General features: G+C 35.7%; 1 protein-coding gene across 2 annotated transcripts in view; it reads right to left on the bottom strand.

Moving 5' to 3' along the window:
- ATF2 (activating transcription factor 2) overlaps window positions 1-26856 on the bottom strand; it is a 122415-nt gene that overhangs the window by 38562 nt on the left and 56997 nt on the right. The window contains exons 5-9 of one of the 2 annotated variants that reach the window (XM_037849243.1): window positions 18539-18635; window positions 15434-15552; window positions 15171-15299; window positions 3660-3838; window positions 2920-3034 (exon numbers count right to left, since the gene is read on the bottom strand). In XM_037849243.1, the coding sequence (XP_037705171.1) occupies window positions 2920-3034; window positions 3660-3838; window positions 15171-15299; window positions 15434-15552; window positions 18539-18635 (639 nt within the window). The remainder of the gene's footprint in view (window positions 1-2919; window positions 3035-3659; window positions 3839-15170; window positions 15300-15433; window positions 15553-18538; window positions 18636-26856) is intronic. The other variant, XM_037849244.1, reaches the window with a different exon arrangement.

Here is a 26856-nt window from a genome sequence, read left to right on the forward strand (position 1 = left end):
ATAAAACTGAATTAAAAAGTTAGAAATTTCTAATCTACAAATTCTGCAAATCTAGTCTAATTAAAATGGGTTGAATAAAGGTCTTTGTATTAAAAAAAAAAAAAAAAACCAAGGAAAAAGCCCCCACCTTGTTCAAGATGACTGACTGAGGTGCTTCAGGGCTCTGTGGCCACACAGAAGCGTCGAACAACCAGCAAGAAACAGCAGAAGCATGTTTTTCAAAGCTCCAGAAAACAGTTAAAGGACTGCAGTAGCAGGAAGAGCACCGAATCAAGAAAAAGACCACTTAAAAACAGTAGGATCTCCTGGTGCCATGGGAGAACAAGCAAGTGGCTGCCTGGGGCAAAGGAATAATGGCTAGAAGATATGCAGTGTAGTGCCCAGGACCATAAGGAAACTGTTTCCTAGGGAAGAAGGGGGCATTCGTATCCATGCAAACAAGGAATTTGTAGGGTCACACACATATGCCCAAGACAGGACACATGCACAGAGAGGATAAGGGAGGCCCCTACGCTCTGGCCTGGAGCTATTTTCTAAACTCACTGTACAGATAAGCCCTGAAGGAGAGCACTTGCACAGTTCAATCTATAAAGATGGAGAAAGATGTTTGTTTCCTCCTCCTCTTTTTTTTTTTTCTTTTAAGCCAGCCCTTGACAATCAAGGAAACCTCTGTCATAATACTAGCTGACTGCAACTTAAGAAACAGGTGCCTCGAGGTCTAAATTCCAGCAATAACACATTAAAATATCAAAATGTGCAGGTTCCAACAAAAAGTTACAACACATGAAGAAACAGGCAAAGGAGATTAAAGCATTAGAAACCATGAATGAGGAAGACCAGACCTGGGACATACCAGGTAAAGACTTAAAAAAAAAAAAAAAGGTCCTAAATAGGCTCAAAGGGCTAAACGAACTAAAGGAAATCAGAAAAATGATGATGAACACAAAGAGAATATCAATAAAGAGATGGATATTATGAAAAGCAACCAAGCAGAGAAAAAGACCCTGGTAACCAAATTAAAAATTCCCTAGAGGGGTTCAATAACAGACTGGAGCTGGCAAAAGAATCAGAGAACATGAAGATAAGAATTGAAATCATTCAGTCTGAGAAGCAGAATGAAGAAGAGCAGAATGAGAAGAAAGGAACAGAATGAGTCCCAGAAGGAGAACAGGAAAAGGGACAGAGGGAAAATTCCAAGAAATAATGGCTAAAAACTTATGAATGTAACAAAACACACGAATATACACATCCAAGATTCTCGATGAACAAACACAATAAATCCAAATTGACCCACACTAAAGCATATTATAATCAGCCTGTCCAAAGCCAAAATAAAGAGAGAATTCTGAAAGGCAACGTATCACATACAATGAAGCCTCAATAAGTTCAAGTGCTGATAGTCATGTACGATGAAGCCTTGATAAGTTTAAGTGTCAATTTCTCATCAGAAACCATGGAGGCAAGAAGGCAGTGGGACGACATATTTAACGTTCTGATAGCAAAAATGTGCCAACCAATAATTCTGTTTGGCAAAACTGTCTTTCTAAAATGAGGGAGAGGTTAAGACATTCCCCAATAAATGAAAGCTGAGGAGGTTCATAGGCGGGCCCTGCAAGAGAACCTAAGGAGAGTTCTGCAGGGCAATGGACAACAGATTAAACTGCATGAAGAATTAAAGATTTCTGGTGACGGTAATGATATGGGTTAAATATAAATGCCAGTACTGTGGTATCTTTGGTTTGTAACTCCACTTTTTACTTCCTATAGGATCTAAAAGGCAAATGAATAAAATGTAATGACGAATCAATGGTTTTGGACTTACAGTGCATAAAAAATTTGTAACAACTACATAAATGTGGGGGGACAAAGGGGTATAGGAACATAGTTTGTATATACTATTGAAGTTAAGTTATAATAAAAGCAAATGAGATTGTTAGAAGATTTAAAATGTTAAATTTACATCTCATGGGAACTACAAAGAAAATATTACAGAATATGCAAACTCATAAAGAATGAAATTAAGAGTACAGGCTGCCATGGGTGGGGAACAGAGGGAATAAGGAGTTAATACATAATGGGTTTCTATCTGGGGAGATGAGAAAGTGTTAGTAATGGAAGATGGTGAGGGGACTATAACACTGGGAATGCGATTAATCCCAATGAATGGTATGCCTGGCAATGGATGGGATGGGAAATTTTATGTTGCATATATGTTCCAACAATGTAATAAATAAATAAATAAAAAAGAGCAACTAAGGAGACAATGACAAGTAAATGTAATACATGATGCTGGATGGCATCTAGTAAAGGAGGAGAAAAGGCTCCAAAGGACATTATTGGGACATATGAAAAAATTGGACTACAGACTGTAATCTTGTATCAATGTTAAAGTTCTTGAACTAGATAACTGCACTTATGTTATATAAGTGAATATCTTCTTAGGAAATATACATGGCAGTATTAATTGTTCAAAGAGATTATATATACAGCTATACTCAAGTGTTCAGAAAATGGATTGATAGATAGGTAAACGGATAGATAAAATGATATAGCAAATGTGTCAAAAACTAAAACTGAATAGATCTTATCAGGTTGGGGTTGGGTGGAAGGGATTTGTATTAGTTTTGTAATTGTACTTTAAGTTTGAAAGTACTTGAAAATGTGAAGTTAAAAAAAGGATATAAGGAAAACAAGATTCTTGGAGGATGGACAATGTTTTCTATCCAAATATGTTTGCCTTGAAAGGTATATGCTATCACTATAAATATCAAGGAGTGAACACGACACACTACTAGTAAGTGTTTTGTTAAATTCAAATCCATAAGCAATCAAGCAGGCCCAAGTTATTTTTCTAATTACTTTACAAATGTTAGTTTTGCCAAAAAGAAAAGATGTAAATAGCCTAAACTTTAAACTTACTGGAACTGCAGCAGGAACATGTACATTAGAACTTGTAATTGATGCAGGGATAGCAACAGGCATGGTTTGTCCATTAGGAAGATGTAACAGAAGAGGAAATGGGCCTGGTACAGGGCTAAGAAAAACAAAAGAAGGGAAATTTAACTAAAATAAATCTGCACCAACCATCTCTTGAAAATGGAATAGTATTTTTACTCCTACTATCATATCATTTAAAAAGTTTTTCTAACTACTGTAAAGCAAGCAAACTGTAAAATTTAATAATTTTTTATTGCATCTTAAGAGCACAATCTATGTGCCAATATTAAAAACAGAAAAATGGAAAAAGCTACGGAATTACTTAGGAAAATCTCCAATCTGTAAAACGAGAAAAATTCTCATCAGAAAGCTCATAAGAGTAACCAGTAAGAAATGAAGGAAATGTCATCTGATGATGAAGTAATTTTATGTGTCTGGGTGAAATAGAATGAAAATAAGAGACCATGTTAAATTCACATTCTATGTAGATTTGTTTTCTAAACTATATTTTAGATTTTTATTTTCAATGTTCTAGATAATATATTAAAAAAAAACTACCCATGTACTTTTCCAAAAGTCAAAGCAGGAAGAATGTGATTAAAACCCACACACAGAAACCCGAAATCACAATTTGAATAATTAAATGTCTTAAGAAAAATCATGACCAGAGAAGAATTAACAAGTAATAATAAAATATTTGAATGACTGGCCGTATCACTTACACAATTGGCCTGTTGGAGGATGGTGCTTGGGTGATTACAGTACTTGAGGTTGGTGAGGGTACTGCCTGCTGAATAATTACACTTGAGTCAGAACTTGTAAGCAGGACATTGGGAACTTGTAATGATGCTGGACGAACGATAGCTGATGTGGGCTGTGCAGTTTGTGCCAATGGTACTTCCTATTAAGTAAGTGAATAGAGAAAGGGTGGAATTTAAAAATGCAAACAATTCATGTACTTCAGAGAAAAAAAAGTAACACACATCTAAAAGCATCCCCAGGATAATACTTCATAAGCCCCAAGAGTATATTACTGCCTAAACTCAATGAAAAGGAAGATGGTGGAGAAGAAAGCTCCAGGAGTCAGTCCCTCCATCAAAACAGCTATTGAACTGGCAGCAACTACCTGAATAAACCACTTTGAAACTACAGGGTCTAGGGGAAACAGCGCAGCATCCAGGGCGGAGCCCTGCAGTGACTACCACCCCCTGTTCCTCCAGACTAGGGTCAGCAGCAGTGGAGATGAGAACTCTGGCTCCTGGCTCACCTTGCCGGTATCAGAGTGGGACACAAACTACTCCTCTAAACTCTGGGAAATGTGTGGTTGGATACTAGATCTCTATGTTTAGCCAGCTACTTCAGATCATTGGGGGCTTGCTTTGAGGGCAGCCATTATTCCAACCTCCCTGGGGCAAGGGTGACAGAAAACTCTTAAACACAGTAATTTTCCTTAAAACTATGGAAAACAATTTAAGGTCTGCAGTTAAAGATCTGCATTAACTGGGTGTGGTGGTTTTAAGCTGTATGGACCTCAGAGAAACATGTGCTTAAAGTTAATCCATTCTTGTGGATATAAACCCATTGTAAGTAGGACCTTTTGATGAGACTACTTCAGTTAAGGTGTGACCCACTTCATTCCAGATGGGTGTTAATCCTATTACTGGAGTCCTTTTTAAATGGAATGGAGAGAGAGAGAGAGAGAAAGAGAGAGAAAGCCACAGAAGCAAGAAGCTGAAATCAAGGAAACCCAGAAGAGAAGGGAAAGACCAGCAGATGCTGTCATGTGCCTTGCCATGTAGCAGAGGAGCCAAGGATCACTGGCAGCCAGTCTCTGGGAAGAAAGCATCGCCTTGATGATGCCTTGATTTGCACATTTGCTTGGCCTCAAAACTATAAGCTAATAAAATCCCACTGTTCGAGCCAAATAATTTCATAGTATTTGCTTTAAGCAGCCCAGGAAACTAAAATAGATTTTGGTACCAGGAAAATGGGGGTGCTGCTATTGTGAATATCAAAAATGTGGAAATGGCTTTGGAATTAGGTCATGGGTAGAGGGTGGAAGAATTGTGAGGTGCTTGATAGAAAAGGCTTAGATTGCTTTGAAGAGACTGTTGGTAGAAATATGGACACTAAAGGTACTTCCGATGAGGCCTTGGACAGAAATGATAAAACTGGGAAACAGGTGATCCTTGTTTTAAAGTGGCAGAGAACTTGGTAAAATTAAGTTTTGATGTCAGAATGAAGGCAGAATTTGAAAGCGATAAGCTTGGATATTTAGCTGAGGAGATTTCCAAGCTAAATGTGTAAAGTGCAGTATGGTTTCTCCTTGCAGTTTATAGTAAAATACAAGAGAAAAGGGTTAATTTAAAAACTGAACTCCTGGCACAATGAAACCAGAAACTGATGGTTTGGAAAACTATGAACTTCTTAAAAGCAAGTCCCTAGAAAAATAGTGCTACATGTAAGGCTTTAACGGAACATGGAACCAGGCAGCCACTTCAGTCCAAGTCAGGAGTAGAAAAGCAGTTATCCAGGAATGATCTGTGGATAGTTCTTTCGTGTGATGGCTTAGACCCCTGTGTAGTCCATACAAAAAGTTTTTTTGTGAGATCTGTATGAAAAGAATCACTGCCAGCCTGCACTAGGACAGAAAAGGGAGAAATTGAAGAAAAAAATTCACTTCAAGAGCAGAACCATGGAAACTGAGGTCAGGACTGGAGACATTTTCTCAGGCCAAGAAAGTGGGTCCACACAGTATGGAATGAGTGAGTCTGTACCAGCACTTGGAGAGGGCAGACCTTCTACCCTGTTTTTCAAGAAGAATGCTATCACTCCAGTTTCTCAGATGCCTGAGGGATTGTGGAGAGTCTAGCAGCTATCCCAATGCTTGACGAGGGTGGGGCATACAGACTGCCAACATCCCAATGCTTGAAGAGCATGGAACCTTCACCCTAGTGTTTGGGAAAAGCATGGCTGCTGTGCAAGCACTTGGAGGGGGCACTTGAAGCTACTGCTTCCCCAAGACTGAAGGACAAAACATTGTTTCATAGGTGATTTGCAGACCTTGAAATGTAATGGAGTATGCCTGCAGGGCTTCAGAAATGTTTGGGATCCCTGACTCGTTTTCCTTCTGAGCTGTCCTTATGGAAATGGAAATGTTTATTCTATGCTTGTCCTTCCATTGTTAATTAGAAGCAGATAACTTGCTCTCTCCGTTTCGCAGGTCCACAGGTGGAGGGGAATTACATTATACCGTGATGGAATGAATGTATTTGCATATGGAAAGAACATGTATTTTGGGGGTCCAGAGGAATAGTGTGGTGGTTTGAAGCAATATGCACCCCAGAGAAACATGTGTTTAAAGTTAACCCATTCCTGTGGATATACACCCAGCGTAAGTAGGACATTTTGATGAGACTACTTCAGTTAAGATGTGACTCACCTAATTAAGGATGGGTCTTAATCCTATTACTGGAGTCCTTTATAAAGAAAATAAATACATATGGAGAGAGAGAGGAGAAAGCCATAGAAGCAAGAAGGTAAAATAAACAAAAGCCAGAAGAGAAAGGTAAGACCAGCAGACACCACCATGTGCCTTGCCATATGGCAGAGGAGTTAAGAATCACCAGCAGCCAGTCTTTGGGAAGAAAGTATATCATTGATGATGACTTGATTTTGGACATTTTCCTGGCCTCATAACTGTAAGCTAATAAATTCCCATTGTTCAAGCAAAATCATTTCATAGTATTTGTTTTAAGCAGCCTAGGAAACTAAAAACAAGCTGGTGCTGAATTAAGAAAACACTACTTCATAAGTCTACTTAAAATTATGCCTAAGAGTCACCCCCAGAGAACCTCTTTTGTTGCTCAGATATGGCCTCTCTCTCTCAGCCAACTCTGCAAATAAACTCATTATGCTCCCTCCTACGTGGGACATGGCTCCCAGGTGTGTAAGTTTCCCTGGCAACATGGGATATGACTCCCAGGAATGAGCCTGAACCTGCTATTGTGGGACTAAGAATGCCTGCTTGACCAAAAGGGGGAAAAGAAATGATACAATGGCTAAGAGATTTCAAACCGAGTTGAGAGGTCATTCTGGAGGCTACACTTATGCATTATATAGATATTCTTTTTTAGTTTCTAGTGTAATAGTATAGCTAGAAAGAAATACCTGAATCTGTTGAATTGTAATCCAGTAGATTTGATTCTTGATGATGATTGTATAACGATATAGCTTTTATCATGTGACCATGTGATCGTGAAAACCTTGTGACTGACACACCTTTTAGCCATTATAGGGGCAGATGAGTAATAAAATAAGGACAAAAATATATATAAATAATGGAGGAGGGATAAGGGTTATGGGATGTTTTGGGTATTCTTTTTTTTTTTGGAGTAATGAAAATATTCTAAAATTGATTGTGGTGATGAATGAACAATTATATGATGATACTGAGAGCCACTGATTGTATACTTTGGATGGATATATGGTATGTGAATATAGCTCAATAAAATTGCATTTAAAAAAATTAAAAAAAAATCAGTCAAAAGAAAATCTTAAAAACAGCTGTAAAAGCTCAAATGCAATGTTCAATTAATATTTTAATTTATAAACTCTAAGTAGATTTTTCAGTACAACTTGTTTTCCTATCAACCCAGAAATCAGTTAGGCTGGGCAAGTTGGCTATGATTCCATGAGAATTTTAACACAATTTAAAAATACAATTCATTTTCATGAAATCATAGAACTTAAAATCCAGAAGGGACCTAAAAGATCGCTTAGTCTTACTATCTTATTATACTGTAAAGAAGACTGAGTTAATGTTAATACAAATTCAGTAACAGAAATGCGTAAACATTTCGTAAAGCAATACAAATGTTTGCTAATCTCATTTAACTACCTCTCCTGTTTCAAGATTTTCTCAACATCAGAAGCTAATTTTTTTCCTTTAATGCAAAACTAACAATAATAATTGGAGAGAGATCTTTTCAAATTAAAGGAAAACAGAATCTGTGAGTCAGTGAGGGCCTAAGAGACAGTCTTTTCCCCAACTTTTCTAGATTAGGAAACAAAGACATTAAGGGCTATATTCAGTACTCCTTAACTGGTTAGTATAAAAATTTGGCCTACTGTGTTCCTTGATTGGTCTTTATGCTGCCACATATTATCAAAGTCTTATTAAGCTACACAGGAAAAGAAGATAAACTAGTACAATTAGAAATTCTTTTAATGCACTAAGTTCAAGCATTTATACCCTGGATTATAAGGACTACGGGAAGAGAGAGACAATAAACAAGTAAAACAAACAAATGAGAAAATTTCAGATTTTAATAAGTCAACGTAATAAATAGAAAATATCTTGAAATATTAACTGAGAGTTACCATGCAGTTGGTTCCTTTAGATAACATAGTGAGGTAAGCTGAGCTTCTTTGAAAAACTGGCATTTGAAATGACACAGAAATGTATAAGAAGGAGAGCATTCTAGGGAGAAGGAAGAAAAAACCAAGTGAAGAAAAAGCTTGGAATATATGATAAACACAACAGAGAGGAGCAGAAGATAAGGCTGGATGATATACAAGGTCACATCAAAGAGGGCCTATGGTAAGGGGTTTAAATTATCTTAAATATAATGGCAAACCATTGAATGATTTTAAGGAGGGGAGTCATGTATTTAAAAAAAGCCTATAAAAAATAGATTGGAGATTGAAGCAGGAAGTTCAGGTAGAGGGTAATTGTCATGAATCCAAGTAAAAGATGATGACTTGCTTACACTAAAGTGGTCACACTGAAGACAGACAAGATGATTCAGGGTACATTTAGGAAGCAGAACTGATAACATTGGCTATTGGTTTGAGTGTGAAGAAAAGCAACCAAAGATAATCCCTAAATTTTTGCCTTGAGCAACTAGATAGATGGACAGAAAATTTACTGAGATAGAGAAAACTGGGGAAGGAATCTAGGGCTCTTATTTTGACACATTAACTTTAAGATGTCTATTAAATATAGAAAAGGAGATGTCAAGATGGAGTTGGATATAGAATATGGCAATCTGGAGAGAGATCTGAGCTAAATTTGAGACTCATCAGTACACAGACAGGGTTTAAAGTTACAGATCTAGATGAAATCACCTAGAAGATAAGAGAGAAAGAGGAGAAGGGGGCCCAGAACTGATTTTTTATTTTTTATTGTGAAATATAACATACATACATAAAAGTGATAACTTTCAAAGTATGATTTAACAAGTAGTTAGCAAATATCAAAGAATGTTATGGGTTACACTTCCACCATTTCAGTTATTTCCTTATTGTTAAATATAACATATACAGAATGGTGATCACTTTCAAAGTACAATTTAACGAGTAGCTATAGGGCAAATTTCAAAGAATGCAGAACTGAGTTTTTATAACTATGACTATACCCTGCCAAAGGGGAGCTAATAACTCAGGAATGCAGGAAGAAGGGACACTCCTGAAAGAGGCTAAAGCAGCAATGTGCAGTGAAAAAACCAGTGACTGCAAAGGTACTGGAATGCTAGAAAAAAAGAAAATCTGGAACTGGAATATGTAGAAAAAAAGATATTTCTATCAAAGATATAATAACATTTGTAATAACTGTGATAATGTGGAAACAACCTTTATGCCCATCAAGGACAGGATAATTAAATATATTAAGATAATGAAGGAGAACTTAAGATGGCAGCTAGGAGAGACAGGGCAAAAAAACACCTCTGTGAAAAATACTAGAGAGAGGCCAGAAAGTGACCAAGAACACCAGTTCCAGCGATGCACCAGCTGTACAAGGTCTGCTAAATCCACAGGGACTGTGCACTTGGTGAAACCTGGAGTCTACATTCTGAAACAAGTGAGTGAGCCTGCTGAATTTCCGGCAGCCACGCTGCGTTGTGGGGAAACCATGGGTTGGTGTTTGGAGGCGGACTAGTTCTTTTCTAAAAAAACCAAAAAGTGGCTGCAGATACGGCAGTGAGAACCACACAGAGAAGCGTGGCAAGAAAAGGGCTGTGCGAATGCTTTAATATCTGCCGTGGAAGATAGCCTTTGCGTACCCGCTGCTAACTGTCTTGGAGCGGGGAAGGCAGAAGTTAGCCAAAAGGGGAAAAAAACCATGCCCCTTGCAGCTATCTTCCTGGCGGGCTGGGAATGCTCCCACCCAGCACTGGGGCCTCAGCCCAGAGCTGCGCCAAGAAACCCAGTGTGATAGGGGGTGTTTCTGGCAACAAAGCGCACACGCCACAATATCGGGAGTGGAAAACAGCCTTTCATGCACCCACAGCTAATTGTCCTGGAGCTGGGAAGGCGGAACTATGTGAAAAGGGAGAAATTAACAAGCCCCATTCAGCCATCTTTACAGCAGGCTGGGAACGCACTTACAGTGCCTGGCGGCCCAGGGCTTCCCTTGAGGGATGGCATGCACTTGTGATATAGCACAGCCTTCTCTCAGCAAAGGCACTAGAACGGCACAGCTGGGAGAGGAACCCACCCAGAACTCCCAGGACCCTACGCCAATACCAAGGACTTGTGGGTCAGCAGCAGAAACAATCTGTGGTGAGACTGAAATGAAGGTTTAGACTCTTGCAACAGCCTTAAATCTCAGGAACACCTGGGAGGTTTGATTATTAAAGTGGCCCTGCCTCTCTAACCGCTCAGACACACACCCCACATTCAGGGCAGACAGCACCAACAACACCCCCAAACTTGGTGCACCAATTGGATCCCACAAGAACCAGACCCCCACAAACCACAAAGACAAAGTTAGGGAGGACTGACTTGAGGGGAATAGGTGACTCGTGGACATCATCTGCTGGTTAGTTAGAGAAAGTGTACGCCACCAAGGTGCAGATCTGACAAAATTAGAGATTGTTGTCTGAATAATCCTTAATATCCTAAAAGAACCCTATCAAGTAAAGCAAATGCCAAGAGCCCAAAAACAACAGAAAATTTTAAAGCATATGAAAAAACAAGACGATATGGACAACCCAAACCCAAACACCCAAATCAAAAGATCAGAGGAGACACAGTACTTGGAGAAATTAATCAAAGAACTAAAGACAAACAACAAGAGCATGGCATAGGATATAAAGCACATGAAGAAGAGCATGGCACAGGATATAAAGGACATGAAGAAGACCCTAGAAGACCATAAAGAAGAAACTGCAAGAGTAAATAAAAAAATAGATGGTATTACGGAAATTAAAGAAACTGCTGACCAAATTAAAAAGATTCTGCATACTCACAGTACATGACTAGAGGAAGCTGAACAACAATTCAGCGACCTCGAGAACCACAGAACGCAAAATGAAAGAACAAAAGAAAGAATGGGTAAAAAAATAAAAAAAATTGAAACGATCTCAGGAATATGATAGATAAAATAAAACATCCAAATATAAGACTCATTGGTGTCCCAGAAGGGGAAGAGACGATAAAGGTCTAGAAAGAGTATTCAAAGAAATTGTTGGGGAAAACTTTCCAAACCTTCTACACAATATAAATACACAAAGCATAAATGCCCAGCAAACTCCAAATAGAATAAATCCAAATAAACCCACTCCGAGACATATTCTGATCAGACTGTCAAATACTGAAGAGAAGGAGCAAGTTCTGAAAGCAGCAAGAGAAAAGCAATTCACCACATACAAAGGAAACAACATAAGACTAAGTTGTGACTACTCAGCGGCCACCATGGAGGCAAGAAGGCAATGACACGACACATTTAAAATACTGAGAGAGAAAAATTTCCAACCAAGAATACTTTACCAGCAAAGCTCTCCTTCAAATTTGAGGGAGAGCTTAAATTTTTCACAAACAAATGCTGAGAGATTTTGCTAATAAAAGACCTGCCCTACTTCAGATACTAAAGGGAGCCCTACCAACAGAGAAACAAAGAAAGGAGAGAGAGATACAGAGAAATTTAACAGACATATATAGAACATTACATCCCAAATCACCAGGATACACATTCTTCTCTAGTGATCACGGAACTTTCTCCAGAATAGACCATATGCTGGGACATAAAACAAGCCTCAATAAATTTAAAAAAACTGAAATTATTCAAAGCACATTCTCTGACCACAATGGAATACAAATGGAAGTCAATAATCATCAGAGACTCAGAAAATTCACAAATACCTGGAGGGTAAAAATGAGGGGGAGATGAAAACATTCTCAGATAATCAAAAGCTGAGGGACTTCATCACCAGTAGATCAGTCCTACAAGAAATGCTAAAGGGAATTGTACAGGCTGAAAGGAAGGGACACTAAACAGTTGACTGAAACCACATGAAGAAATAAAGACTTCCAGTAAAGATCACATGGTAAATATAAATACCAATACTACTGTATTTTTGATTTGTAACTCCACTACTTACTTCCTACAGGATCTAAATACATCAAGTGTAATGATAAATCAGTGATTTTGGACTCAATGTAAAATATGTAATTTTTGACAAGAACTACATAAAATTGGGGTAATGGAGGAATATAGGAACATAGTTTATGTGTCCTATTGAAGTTAAGTTGGTATCAAAGAAAACAAGATTGTTATAGACTTAAGATGTTAAATCTAAGCCCCACGGTAAACATAAAGTATCAGAGAACATGATCATAGAGATGAAAAGTAGAGTGTGGGTTACGAGAAGTGGGGGAAGGGGCAATGGGGAGTTAATAAGAAATAAGTATAGGGTTTCTGTTTGGGGTGAAGGGAAATTTCTATTAATGGATAGTGGGAAGTTGATGGCATTGCAACACTGTGAATGCAATTAATCCCACTAAATGGAATGCCTGGGAGGGGCTGGAATAGGAAGATTTATGCTGTATATGTTTCCACAATTTGAAAAAAAAAAACAGTCTAAATAGATAATGACAATTAAATGCCACAGATTATCCTGGATGAGATCTAAGAATAGATGAGAAAAGGCTCAAAAGGACACAATTGGGACATAAGAAAAAAACGAAATACAGAATATAAGCTTTGTATCAATGTTAAATTTCTTGAACTTCTTAACTACACTTAATGTGATTACATAAATGAATATTCTTTTCATAGGAAATGTATATGTGAATTATATTATTTGTTCAAGGATGTGTATAACTTATTCTCATATGTTTACAAGACAGAGCAATAGATGATGGATGATAGGGAGGGAAAGAAAGAAATGGTAAAGTGACAAAATATTAAAGTTGGTAGATCAGGGTATTGGTGGGGATGGGGTGGGGTATGCTGGAGTTCTGTGTATGGGGTTTGTATTGTTTTTGCAACTGTTACTCTAAGTTTGAATTTCTTAAAAAAAAAAAAGACAATGAAAAAATAACTGCAGCCATTAAAAAGTATGATTTGGGGAAATTTCTGATGACATGGGAAAACATTCACTAAGGCTGAATGTCTAAAGCATGATATAAAGTAAACTAGGATTGATTCCAAGTTTTTCTTGGCATCCATCTATCCTTCCACAAACCTATTTCACTCTTCTACATACCCACTCATACGCACGCACTCTCCACACACACCTATACGTATATTTGCATGTATAAATGCATGAATAGATCTAGAAAAAAATGTTTCAAAATATTAATAATGCTTATCACTCATTGTAGGCTTATAGGTGATTATTATTTTCTTTGTATTTTTCTGTATTCCTAAAGTTTTTTTAAAATGAGAATGTACTTTTACAATCAGAAGAAGGAAAAAAAATCCCCAGGCAAAGCATTTATTTATTCCCAGGTAAACATTACTATTTTCTGTCTTACTGCCAGCTACCCTGGAATGGCAGGAGAAGTCCATTAATGAGGGTATGGTTTTAGAAAAACACTCTAAAAAATGAATATAACCACTGCCTCTTTATGTGTCTCATTGCCTTTTCATTGTGTCCCACAAGCACTCCCAAATATGTGTTCATTCTATGTACTTATGAATGAAACAATGATAAAGAAGTACCTGTACAATTTTTTTTAGTTAAAACCTTTTCTTGATTTTTTTCTTATTGTAAAGGAGATGTATGTTTACTACTGAAAAATCTGCAAATGTATAACAGATGAGCTAAGAGAAGAAAAGAAATAAAAACATGTAATTCACCCAGATATAACTATGGTTAAAGTCTTGGAAAATATATTTTCTGACTTCTTTCTTTGCACAGAAGCACAAACTACACTTTAAAAAATTAGATCCTAATGTAATACTATCCTGTAGCCTGTTTTTTAATTTCAATGTCAATAAATATTAAATCTAGAGCATGTTAAATGGCTATATGGTATCGTCCTTTATATTTTGAAATAATATGTTAGAAAATTTACCATGTGTACTTGTAGGTTTCTGCATTCAGTTATAAGCCACTACTCATCTTTTTTAGCTCAGTTTTTAATTTTTATATAAATAAAAATGAGAAAATACTTGTATTTCACATGTAATAATCATCAAAATGCACCCAATTCAGAAAACTAACAAGACTCTATTTCCACTATCAATTTTATAAAGTATTTTGTAAACACTGTTTAATATGGTAATATTTTTTACCAAAGGTAAAGTCAAATACTGCAATTGTATGTTAAAAGTTCTGTTACTTGGTGGCAGATTCCAACATGCAGTTTTCTTTCCTTCCAAATTTTATCTGGGAACTCTCTTACCCTCCATTTTAGATCAGGCCGGCTACAAAGTTTTGATACATGTCATGATGGTTACTCATCACACAACTATAGCTCAGGTGGTTCCAGACCATGAGGGTATTCAAGATCCAGGAATGAGGCCCTAAACCACCTTAAAAAAAGTTGCTGATACCAAATATCCACTGCTGAGAATGAGCTAACTATTCCCTTAACTTTTTAAAAGTCTTTCTTCAACAATTTTCAAACAATTTTTAGCTGCAAAGATTTCTTAATTAAGCTGTCACCGTACACAAGCAGCTAAAAAATAAAATAACACCCCCAAATTAAATCATATTTATAAATTTATGTATCCTTTTAAAAATAAATTTATTTAAAGTGACTGCTGTTCTCCCCTATTAATTTTTCTGTGTGTAATAAAAACCTAATTATCTATAAAGGTGGCATCTTCTTTCCCTGAAATTTCTAGGAATAGGAATTTTATAAAACTATTACAAGCTGACAATGGATTACATACAATTTATTAAATTAACATTTTATGTAGACTAACATTAAACTTTACTTGAGGTACCAATCTTTTCCCCTTAAAGTTCGTATTTCTACCATAAAATGAAATTTCTAACCTTTTCATCACTGGTAGTAGACTCTGGATGAGGTAAAGGACTATCCTGGTGAGTTGTTTCTACAACAGAGGGCTCCTCAATTTTAGTTCTTATGATGGGTGTTGCAAGAGGGGATAAATCTAGAGGCATCTGAAATGAAAATATTAAAGAGGAGTTAAAAATAACCAGTGAGCATATCTAAATTAAGAAAGCAAGAAGTATAAACAGTCATTACTGTTCTGTCAGAAGTACTCTTTTTTTTAATTTCATGGTTAACAACATACTTTTTTAATGTCGTCTTCAGAGGCTTTCTTGAATTCATTCTCAAATGGACTTGCTAACTCATTAAACAAACCCACTTCTTCACAATTTTTCAAGAATCTTGTTGGTGTTGGGGTCTGATCTGAAATAAATGTCAAGAAGTAATTACATAGATTCAATATCACATAGGCCTCTAATTTATAACTAGTAAGTCAGTTGTTAATTCTTTCTTTGGAAAGAGCTCTTCCTTTAAGGCAAACAAAATTTGGTTAAGTTTTTTGTGGCAGTTCAAGATATTTGCTCCAACTTTATGGACTAAAAAAATATGAAAGAAGTCCTTCTTGCTCCTTAGTTCCACTCTTTCTCTCTGAGTGGCAGAAGCATCCTCCCATTCAAAGATCAACTATTATTTTCTACCAGTGATCACTTTTTTCTTTTCAATTTACACTATTTAAAATTATGATTGTTTAAAATACATGCAATCTGGGGAAAAGTAGGATAAGAGCATGTATTTCTCTCTTGCTATTAGTTGTTTATAATCTATTATGACAGCAGGTTTAATCAGAATCTTTAGTAGGCAGATGAAAATACTATAAGGAAGAAAAAGAAAGTTAAAAAAAGAGCCCTAAAAAACAAAACAGAATAAAACAAAACCATTCTTATAACTATCTATTGAAGCCAGTTTTCAAATTTCAGCATTCTACAAGCTTGATACGAGGGGCTATGTAAGAGTCACATATCCGTGGAATGTTCCAGCTTAATTTCTAGGAAGCAGAAGAATAAACATCTTTACTTTCTCACAACTTGAAATAGTTTAACTATATTTGAATATGTACTCATATGCTATGTGCATTAACATATATTTATATATATATATATATATATATATATATATATATACATTCTGTGTACATTTGTACACATACTGGTTACAGACCAAATGCCAGTTAATACCCATGTTGTGTGAAAAATAGCAAATTTATTAATTTTGTCCATTTATTATTATTATTTTCATGGTTGTTTATTCACATTGATCAGAATTGGTAGTACACATTCAAATTCTGTTCATATTTTTATATATATTTTAGGTTATCAATTTTACAGGTTATATCAGGGATCTAGCCTAAGCTAAATGAAAGGATGATTCCTGGTTTAAGATAAAACACTCATAAAAGATTCTGTTAAGTCAAAATTCACATATTTGTTAACTATTGTGTCCCCTACAATGGGAATTACCTATTACTATTTTTGTCCCCTGCTCGTACACACCAAATACTAATAGGTATTTCACACTGAAACAACCCTGTCTCAGACACTATTAGTATTATGAGAATTACTGAAGAAACTCTTATTGTGTCAACATTTTATCTATTAGCCTGTAATATACCCTCTACTCCCCCAAAAAACCTTCAAAATCTAATAAAGGTCCAAGGTACATGTATCAGCTTAAGTCCATCATGACTGAATTAGTTAACTGAATATATTTTGACTTTTCACACCCAAAGGGTTTGTCAATCTAACCTCATTAGAAGGCTCTTAATTTGAATTAAAGGGAGGAAAAAAATCTTAAAATTACAAGGCATAAGCATAAATCACTTTTATCAGTGATTCCTGTAACAATCAAGCCTGACAAGAGAAAAGTTAATATGAGCACAATCACTTAACATGCAGATTGCTTATGGCTATACCACACTCATCATGCAATGTATTTATGCTGAATTATTTACTTAAATATATGTTAGTAAAAAATAGTCAAGTCCTTTGCCTGAAAGTTTTCTATTTTTCTATTGTTTAAAATCTAATCAGTTAGGAAAACAATTTCACAACATTTTTGAGTTAAAGAAGTACTCAAGAGGGAGAAAAGGCTCTAACTAAGGCAATAAGTTTCAAAGAAGCAAAGATCTTCAGTCCTAGGACAGTGAACCCTACAGGTTGTTGTTACTGTTTTGCTTCTGTTTTTTTAGTTCTACCACTTAATATCTGATGCACAATAATCTAAAGAAATGAATACCACTCTTCTCTAGCTTCCTTTAATTTATAAACTGAAGATATGTTTAAAGTTCCTCTACATTTTTCCTAAATTGTTTTAGAAACATTCTCAACTTTTTTGTTGCCTTCAGTTTTTTCACTGCAAAAATTTCAATTCTGAAAGTACAGGAAGAGTCATCTAATATTTGCCTCATTAACTCTTCAAAGCATTACATATGACAATTTGACCTCTATCTTGGGCAAAAAATTTACAAGTATTAATGGTATTCAGTATTTAGGTATAATTCCAGACTTACAAATAGCATAACCTAAGTTTTTAAGAGAAAAGAAGAATCTAGTGTTGAGTATTTATGACTTGTGAATCTGTGGTTATGACACAAAAAGGTCTGAAATTTATATAAAATGTCATATAAACCTTTATCACTATATTTATAAAATATGTAAGTGCAATAAAATTACACATAGTATGCATGTGTACATAGACAAAGATGTGTGTGTATATAAATTTAAATACCAAAAAAGGACAGCTAATACAGCATGAAAGGACAATACACTAACGCATGAATTGGGTTTCTCTTTTCACATGCTGTGAAAGATAATCATCTGCTTAGGTATAATGTATGTTCAAGGGTCACTACATAAAAAAGTACTAACTGAATTTAGGTCCCCTTTATTGTTATTTTACTAACAATAATGTTTAGTATGAAAACAAATATAAACCAAATCCTAATGAACAAGTCTGATAATTGCTTTCCCCAACAGAAGGGGCTTGATCATTTTGTATCGTCACACAGCATTGTAAACCAGGTGCAAGACGGCTAAAAGAAACAATGACTAAATATCACATTAGTTCAGTATCAGTTAAATGTAAACTATGGAGATATTATGAATGCTTCTGGGTTCTAATTAATGTCCACAAAACTGACATTGAAATCTATATTTGAAAACCACACAAAAGTGAAATGAATGGTCAGAAGGAAACATGGAAATGTAATGGGTAAAATACATGTTGCCAACATTTACTGTAAATGAAATCATTGGAATATCACCAGACTATATTACTTACAGAAAATACACAAAAATTGTGCACATTCCAGGTGAAATATGTATATAAGCTATTAATAAAAGCATATACTAACCAGCCACAATGACACTGTCATTACGTGCTGGACCAAATTTCAGTGTCATCTCATGTTTATGTTTATGGACAGCCAAATGATCCTCGTTGGTAAAACGCTGTGGCAGAAAGTTTTAAAATATAGTTAAGATTTTCAATTTGATTAAATTAAGTAAAATGATAAGGAAATTCATTTCCACAACATGTAAAACCACCATTAACAGTGAAATAGCAGTTGTTAACTATAAAAGAATCTATTATTGTTAGTAAAGATAAACATACTAGATTTCAAATACGCACAGAATAATCTATTACCCAAGAATAAGCAATAACAATACATTAGTAGTTCACATAACTCATCTGAAAGCATTCAAACAAAACAAAACAAAACAAAAAAACCTGAAGCAAAGGAACGTTATATAAATTTCACTTGGACACTAAGAATAGACAACTATTAATTTTCTCTCATATAACAGAAATATATACTACATTGTACAATGACTTCTTTGTGTGTGTGTACAATGACTTTTGAAGAATGTACTGTATTTACCTAGACCTAAGATTACTTACCACTTTTTAAATGAGATTTTTCTTATAAAGATATTACTCCTGGAGAAAGTAAAAAAATAAACCATGTCCTTTATTAAATTATTTCATTAAAAAAGAGTATTTGTTATAATCCAGTGAAGAAATAGCAACCAATACAATAAGGCAGTTTGTTTCAAAATAAAATTCATTCTTAATTACATGTTAAATTTAAAGTAGCCAAAGCGATTTTTTCATCACTGTTTCTTCACAACTCATATCATATAAAAGTGAAGCAAAATTATTTTTAAAGCTATCTATCACATTTTTTTCTTCACTTGACTTGGATAGGTCGTGCATGCCAAAGGCAACATTTCTGATTGCCACATAAAAAATGCATCGTTTAAATATTTCTGGCTGTGTCTAAGTATCAAACTTTATGAAGATACTCCTTATCAAGGAATGTTTTATAACTGAATATAGAGTATTTACTTTTTCTTATTCCATGGTGCTAAACTCCCTCTCTAGACTATACTCTCATAAATGGGGATGTTAAAATGATATATATTTGAACTTAGTTCTCACAAGCCATCAAAATGAATTACCTCTTTTGTGGGCCATTTTCCCCCTACCCAATTCATTATATCCTCTCATGCAACCAATAGCAGCTTTAGGGTACCATAAAACAATATAAATGAAGGAAAGATTTTTTTCCCATTGTGCCTTTTATTCTAATCTTAAAAACCTATGATACTGAATTCCATATCATCCTTAGCCCAGGCCACCAACCTTCAACTGTGTAGAAGTTAAAACTCCCTCATTTGTGCCCTCTAGGCTCTGTACAGTGTCTTGGTTATAACACCTATTACAATATCATCTTGAGTATAATTTTTGTATGTCTGTCCTTTTAAGTAGGCTGAGCTCCTACCGTGGTTCCCAAAATTTAGCATATATTCAGTATTCAGTAAATACTAATTGAAAAATAAGTTTCTTACAGGAAGAGTTGAGTCTAAGAAAAAAACAAAAAACAAAAACCAGACCCAAACCATGGACTGTTCATTAGGCAAACTAAGCTTTAATTTAATTTGGCTATATTTTGCTATTATAATATGTATGGTTTATCAGAAAATCTTTAGAATACTGTACACACCAGTGGAAAATTGTCTTATTAATATATGACCCCTCTTGAGAATTGCCTGTATTCCATTGGAGAGTGTTCAGATGCAATAGTACCTACATCCCTTGACTTGTTCATTCGTCTACTCTTCAAACATTTAAGGAGCACCAACAACAGGCTTTGAGACTATAATCCTGCTCCTTTATACTCTCAGGTGATTTTTTCCTATTGCTTTATCATTATAAGAAATCCTCCCAAATTTGGGGGAAATAGAAGTAGTCGTCTGAAAGACTGCTGAATAACATACAGCTCTTGGAGAATGAACATATCTGCAGTTTACTGACGTTATTTCATTGCTTTTTCACTGTTTAATAGTTTTAAATGTGCCTGTCTTACATCCCACACTTAATATCTTACAGCAAGATTCATTTTTATGTTCCAAAGAACGTAGCAATGTGGCTTCTCCATTGAAGGCAATCATTAAATATTTGTAACAGAATGCATTTTGGTAGAGGTCTCAGATTAAAAACTGTGAGGTCAGCATAAATAACAAACAAAAGCCTGAAAAGTTTTCTCCTGGGCATTTTATTCTACCAGTATCTTCTGTTTGGATTAGTTTGACCACAAATATTCAAATTAAGGAGCAACTACATATAGAGCAAATAACAACATGCTCTACTGTACAAAACATATGAAATGGCACCATGTTTAATCCTAAGTGAAAAGGAGCAGCTGGAAGGACCCTAAAAAATATTCAATATCATATGGATTTCAAAAGGGGGTGCTGCAAGGAATACGGCCTCTAAAATATTTACAAAGTCCCAAGTAGGACCCACAGATCAAATTTACCTAAATGCTATTTATAAAGGAATTGCTGATCTACAATGGTATTATTTATATACATTCATGGATAGCAACACATTCCAAAGTGAAGGACAAAATTTACAATGAAACTGATACTTGATACAAGTAGACTTGACCTTGAGAAAGTTTATGTACTTTATTTATCTGCTTTTAACGAAGAACTTAAAAGACATTGTCAAAAAGGTAATCTTGCCATAAGGCAGTCACAAGGAAAAGTAATACATACACACACACACACACACACACACACACACACACACACACACATATGAAACACATTCTTTTTTCAACAAATACTTATAAAGCATGCTAACATAAAGTTTTTGCTGACTGTTTAAAATGCTTTCCCAAACAAATTAAAAGGTTTATTATAAAAATTAGTTTTGTAGAAAAAAATCATGATGTATTATATATTAATTATTACTCCTATGGAACAAATAAATAGGCACAACTAAGTTGTAAAATCATCAGGTCAACAGCTCATTTCACTACTTCCCTCACTATTGAAGGACTCTCTTCAACAGCAGGAAGTTACTGATCAACACACAAACACCTCCAATGAAACTTTAGACTAAATATAAAATGAATCAATCTTCTTTGTAAAATAGCTTATAATGTATAAACATTCCACCAATTACAGTAAAAGAAACACTTTTCAGTGACAGTGACACCAAAAGCAATGATGTTATCAATAAAATAGAAAAGATCACTGATGTTAAACAAATATTTCACTAAATTATTTCACTTTGTCTCTTTCACCAAATTCAATGTAACATCATTTTAAAACAAGTAAAATTATAGAACCCTTTTTGTGGAATACCCAACAGTTACTGAGGCATATAAAAAAAGTGGTTTTAAAATCAAGTGTCAGCAGTTAAAATGCTTTACATTGATTTCTACAAGTTTCTGTCTCTGAAGGGACATTATCAACAAAATACATTTTAAATTATAAAAATCTGTTTGAAAATTTAAATTTAACTAAGTCTATTATGTGTGTTAAAGATAAAACTGAAATTTGAAATGTTATTTACTGGTGACAGAAACTAATTTGCCTACCCTCTACCAAATTTGTGCTTCTAAAGCCTATACTTTACAGCCGTCAACTTCCTAAGAAATATTATTTAAGTATGGAAGTCTAAAGAGAGACTGCACCATTTCACTTCTCACAAGAGTTAACAAATGAATGATGCCAACATTAGCCAGGTTATATTTTGGTCAGTAAAAGTGATAAGCTTTGATTATAACACCAAATATTTTAAATATCTTTGGAGAAAAAATATTGGCAAAACAAAAAACAAAAACAAAAACAACCCAGGATTGGAGTGTTCATGGTGCAAGCAGTTCTTAAACTACTGATGACAATAAAAAATTAGTTTGGCTTTTAAGAACAATTTGGCAAAATGTACAACTTGATCCAGTAATTCTATTTTTAAAAAGTACTTTAAGGAACTAATTAGAGATGTATGCAAAAGCTTATATAGAAGGACATTCATTCCAATGTTGCATATAATACTGGAATTAACTTAAACATCCATAAAATAGGAATGGTGTTCTAGTTTGCTAATGCTGCTGGAATGCAAAACACCCGAGATGGATTGGCTTTTATAAAAGGGGGTTTATTTGGTTACACAGTTACAGTCTTAAGGCCATAAAGTGTCCAAGGTAACACATTAGCAATCGGGTACCATCACTGGAGGATGGCCAATGGTGTTAGTGGGAAGGCACGTGGCTGGCATCTGCTCCAAAGTTCTGGTTTCAAAATGGCTTTTTCCTAGGATGTTCCTCTCTAGGCTGCAGTTCCTCAAAAATGTCACTCTTAGTTGCACTTGGGGTATTTGTCCTCTCTTAGCTGCTCTGGAGCAAGAGTCTGCTTTCAATGGCCATCTTCAAAATGTCTCTCATCTGCAGCTCCTGTGCTTTCTTCAAAGTGTCCCTCTCGGCTGTAGCTCCTCCTCAAAATGTCACTCACAGGTGCACTAAGTTCCTTCTGTTTGCCAGCCCATTTATATGGCTCCACTGATCAAGGCCCACCCTGAATGGGTGGGGCCATGCCTCCATGGAAATTATCTCATCAGAGTTATCACCTACAGTTGGGTGGGGTGCATTTCCATGCAAACACTCAAAGAATTCCAATCTAATCAGCACTGATAACATCTGCCCACACAAGATTACATCAAAGATAATGGCATTTGGGGGACACAATATATTCAAACCGGCACAAATGGTAAATAAATTATGGAACATGCTGTGGCAACAGAATACTACACAGCAATTTAAAACCATAGTTTCATGATAGATATAATGTCATCTGAATAAAAAGAGACTACAGAACTATATGTTCTGTAGTAAAAGTAAAACGGGGTGAGATTTAGGAAATGCACCAAAAAGCATTTTATTTTTGTCCTTTTAAACTTGACCACATTTGTGATATTTTTTGTAACTAAGAGGAAATAAAGGTGGTTTGTTAATGTTAATAGAAAAAACACACACATACAAAGTCCTGTATTCAAATGGGCATGTCTTAATGTTTGAGTATTCATCCTATGTACAGGAACTCAACGGTAGGGTTGAGTTCAATCCTAGCTCCAATACTTATTAGTTCTGTGACTGAGAGAATTCAATAGTACCCATTTCATAGGATTGTTGTATAAACTGACATAATCCACATAAGGTTCTTAGCACAGTAACTGACTAACTTGAAGAATATTATCATTATTGTTGTTTTTATTCCCACTATGACTACTACATGAACCTTCAATCATGCCTCAATTCCTTTCAACAGGTTGGTGCATGGATTAATAATAGGCATGGTAAACACTTCATAATTAATTGGAAGCCCTGTTCTGTGGTTCATAGGTTAAGGTATGTTGTGTGTGCATGCATGCATGCACTTTGGGGTGGAGGGTATTGTTGTTTTATTTTGAAAAACTTTAAAATTTACACAAAAGTCAAGACAGTACAAAGAAATACCTACACACTCATCACCCAGTTTCAATTTCTCCTAATGTTCTCATCTTAGATTACTGTGGAACGTTTTCTCAAAACTATGAAACTAACATTGGTATAGTGCTACAAACTGAACTCCAGACTTCGGTAACTTTGTTTTAAACTGTAGAAGCATTACCTAGCTTAACTAGTTTCAGGCTCCAAATGACTTTTTGTGTCCCAAACTTCAAAACCATCACTGAAAACTGACAAGGACTGCTAGCTGTTTCCCAATACCCATTCCTATTTTCCCTTCAACAAAAGAACTTCTGAATTTTAGGTGGGCACACAGTTGCCCAGAACAAAGACTATATTTTCTAGCTGCCTTTGCAGTCAACAGCCATGTTACAGTTCTGGCCACAGGAATGAGTGAAAATTATGTGTGCATTACTTCCAGTTAATGCCCCTTAATGCTGGAATGTGGACTTGATGGCAGGAGCTGCTAGAGCCACCTTGGACCTAAAAACAGAAGTTGCATGTTAAGGATAGCAAAGCCAATTTAACAGCCTTGGAACTCCTACTTCTGGGCAGCTGCATAACAGATAAAAAAATTATTCAACTATTGTTAGGATGAGTCTTTATCTTAATCTACATCCAAGAAATAAAAAACGCTAAAAATTTGCTATTCTTCCTGCTATTTAAAAGTATGTGCTATAGCTTCTAAAGGTAATTTCAAACAATTTTTGAACAGAAATATAGTTTTCTAGAGTGACTATATTGAAGGATGTTTGTATGTCTAAGTTTTGACATGCTTTCTTCTCTTTATTCAAATCTTCCATACCTCTTCCCCACCCTCTATTCTGTTACTACAGATACACTATCCATGGTCCTATCTAAGGCCAGCCCCTCCACTTGAGCACTGGATTCCATACTTTCTTAACTACTTAAAGACCCCACTCCTGTAATGGTTCCTCCCACTCCTGGAATGGTGTCAAATATGCTCTGATACTTCTACCTTAAAAAGCAAAACAAAACAAAAAGCTCCATCTTTAATCCTACATCCTCCTCCAGCCTTAGCTCATTGTTCTCGTTACACTAAACTCTAAGAAAGACTGTCTTATACCATTTCCACTTCTAGTTCTCATTCTCTGTTGAACCCACTCCAATTGCACTGTGTCACTGTTGCTTCACTGAAGCTACTCATCAAGTTCTCCAAAAGGCTCCAAATTTCTAAGTCCAATAAATAAATACTGAATTCCTGTATCATCCTATCATTCATATGACTACATTCTTCCCTGTTTTGAAACACATCTTCTACTTGACTTCTGTGCTGGTTTGGAGGTATTATGTTCCCTAAGATGCCATTATCTTTAATGCAGTCTTGTGTGGGCAGGAAACGTATTGGTGTTGATTGGGTTGCAGACTTTTGATCGGATGTTTCCATAGAGATGTGATCACTGAACTGTGGGTGAGATCTTTCATTGGATAATTTCCATAGAGGTGTGGCCCTGCCCATTCAGCATGGGTCTTGAGTAGTTTACTGGAGCACTATATAAGCTCAGACAGAAGGAACCAGCTTTGCTACAGCCAAGAGGGATACTTTGAAGAATGCACAGAAGCTGAGAGAGGAGCTTCAGCTTACAGAGACATTTTGGAGATGGCCTTTGAAAGCCGACTTTTGCTCCAGTGAAGCTGAGAGAGGACAAACGTCCCAAGAGCAACTAAGAGTGATATTTTGGAGGAGCTGAAGCCTAGAGAGGAACGTCCTGGGACAAAGCCATTTTGAAACCAGAACTTGGAGCAGATGCCGGCCACATGCCTTCCCAGCTAACAGAGGTTTTCCGGATGCCATTGGCCATTCTCCAGTGAAGGTACCCGACTGTTGATGTTACCTTGGATACTTTATGGCCCTAAGACTGTAACTATGTAACTAAATAAACCCCATTTTATAAAAGCCAATCCATTTCTGGTGTTTTGCATTCTGGTAGCATTAGCAAACTAGAACAACTTCCAGGATATAATTTTCTTCACTGGCTGCTGCTACGCTCCACCCCCTACCCCCTTTCTGATTTCTAAACACTAGAGTGTCCTAAAGCTTAGTTCTCACCCCTTTTCTCTAGCTACAATATTTAAATATAGAAGTAAAAACTAAACAAATATGGGAATTATAGGTTATAAGACAAAATGTAAATATTACAAACCTTGACAGTATAAAAATAGCATAATTATCAAACATCAGAAGATGGGAAAGGGAAGCTGGGGAGAAATGGGAATGCTAATACCTTCATCGTTTGCAGCAGGAATAGATACAAAATATATAAATGAAACAGTGTAAGAAATAAGTCCAACATCTTAATGTTTTCATCTTTTTTTAGTGTTAGATCTTTTAAGAAATAATCTCTTATGATACACATACACACATTCTAATTTTCAGCATTTCAGTAAGTTTCTTTTTCTTCTATTAAATTTGACTAAACTTAAATGTAATGCATTTTATTTAAAACAGCAGAAACCATTCTAACCATTTACACTAGAAAAAAATTAAGATAAGGAATCAGGGGCTTGTTAAGAAATTGAATCTCCCAGGAAAGATTCCCAGAACAACATAGTAAAACCGGCCCAGTAAAGGCTCTGCCACAATCAAGAATCTGGGAAATCAGGAAGTCACTGTTCAAAGGTCGGCTACAGAAACAAACTGTAGTGTGGTAATCCAGGGACTACAGAATCATACTGGTGTCTGCTCAGTCCACACTAGCAAAACAGATGCCTTCAGTAACATCACCTCTCCCTCTGTTTAAGTCAGTACTGAATCTAAGAACAAAAGTAGTAAATTGGGTGAAAACTAAAGCCATATCCAGAATTCTAGTTGCCAAGGATTCTGGGAATTGTGGTTTTAGATTTCTTGACCT

Source organism: Choloepus didactylus, chromosome 9, assembly GCF_015220235.1.
Source record: "Choloepus didactylus isolate mChoDid1 chromosome 9, mChoDid1.pri, whole genome shotgun sequence".
Taxonomy (NCBI): Eukaryota; Metazoa; Chordata; class Mammalia; order Pilosa; family Megalonychidae; genus Choloepus; species Choloepus didactylus.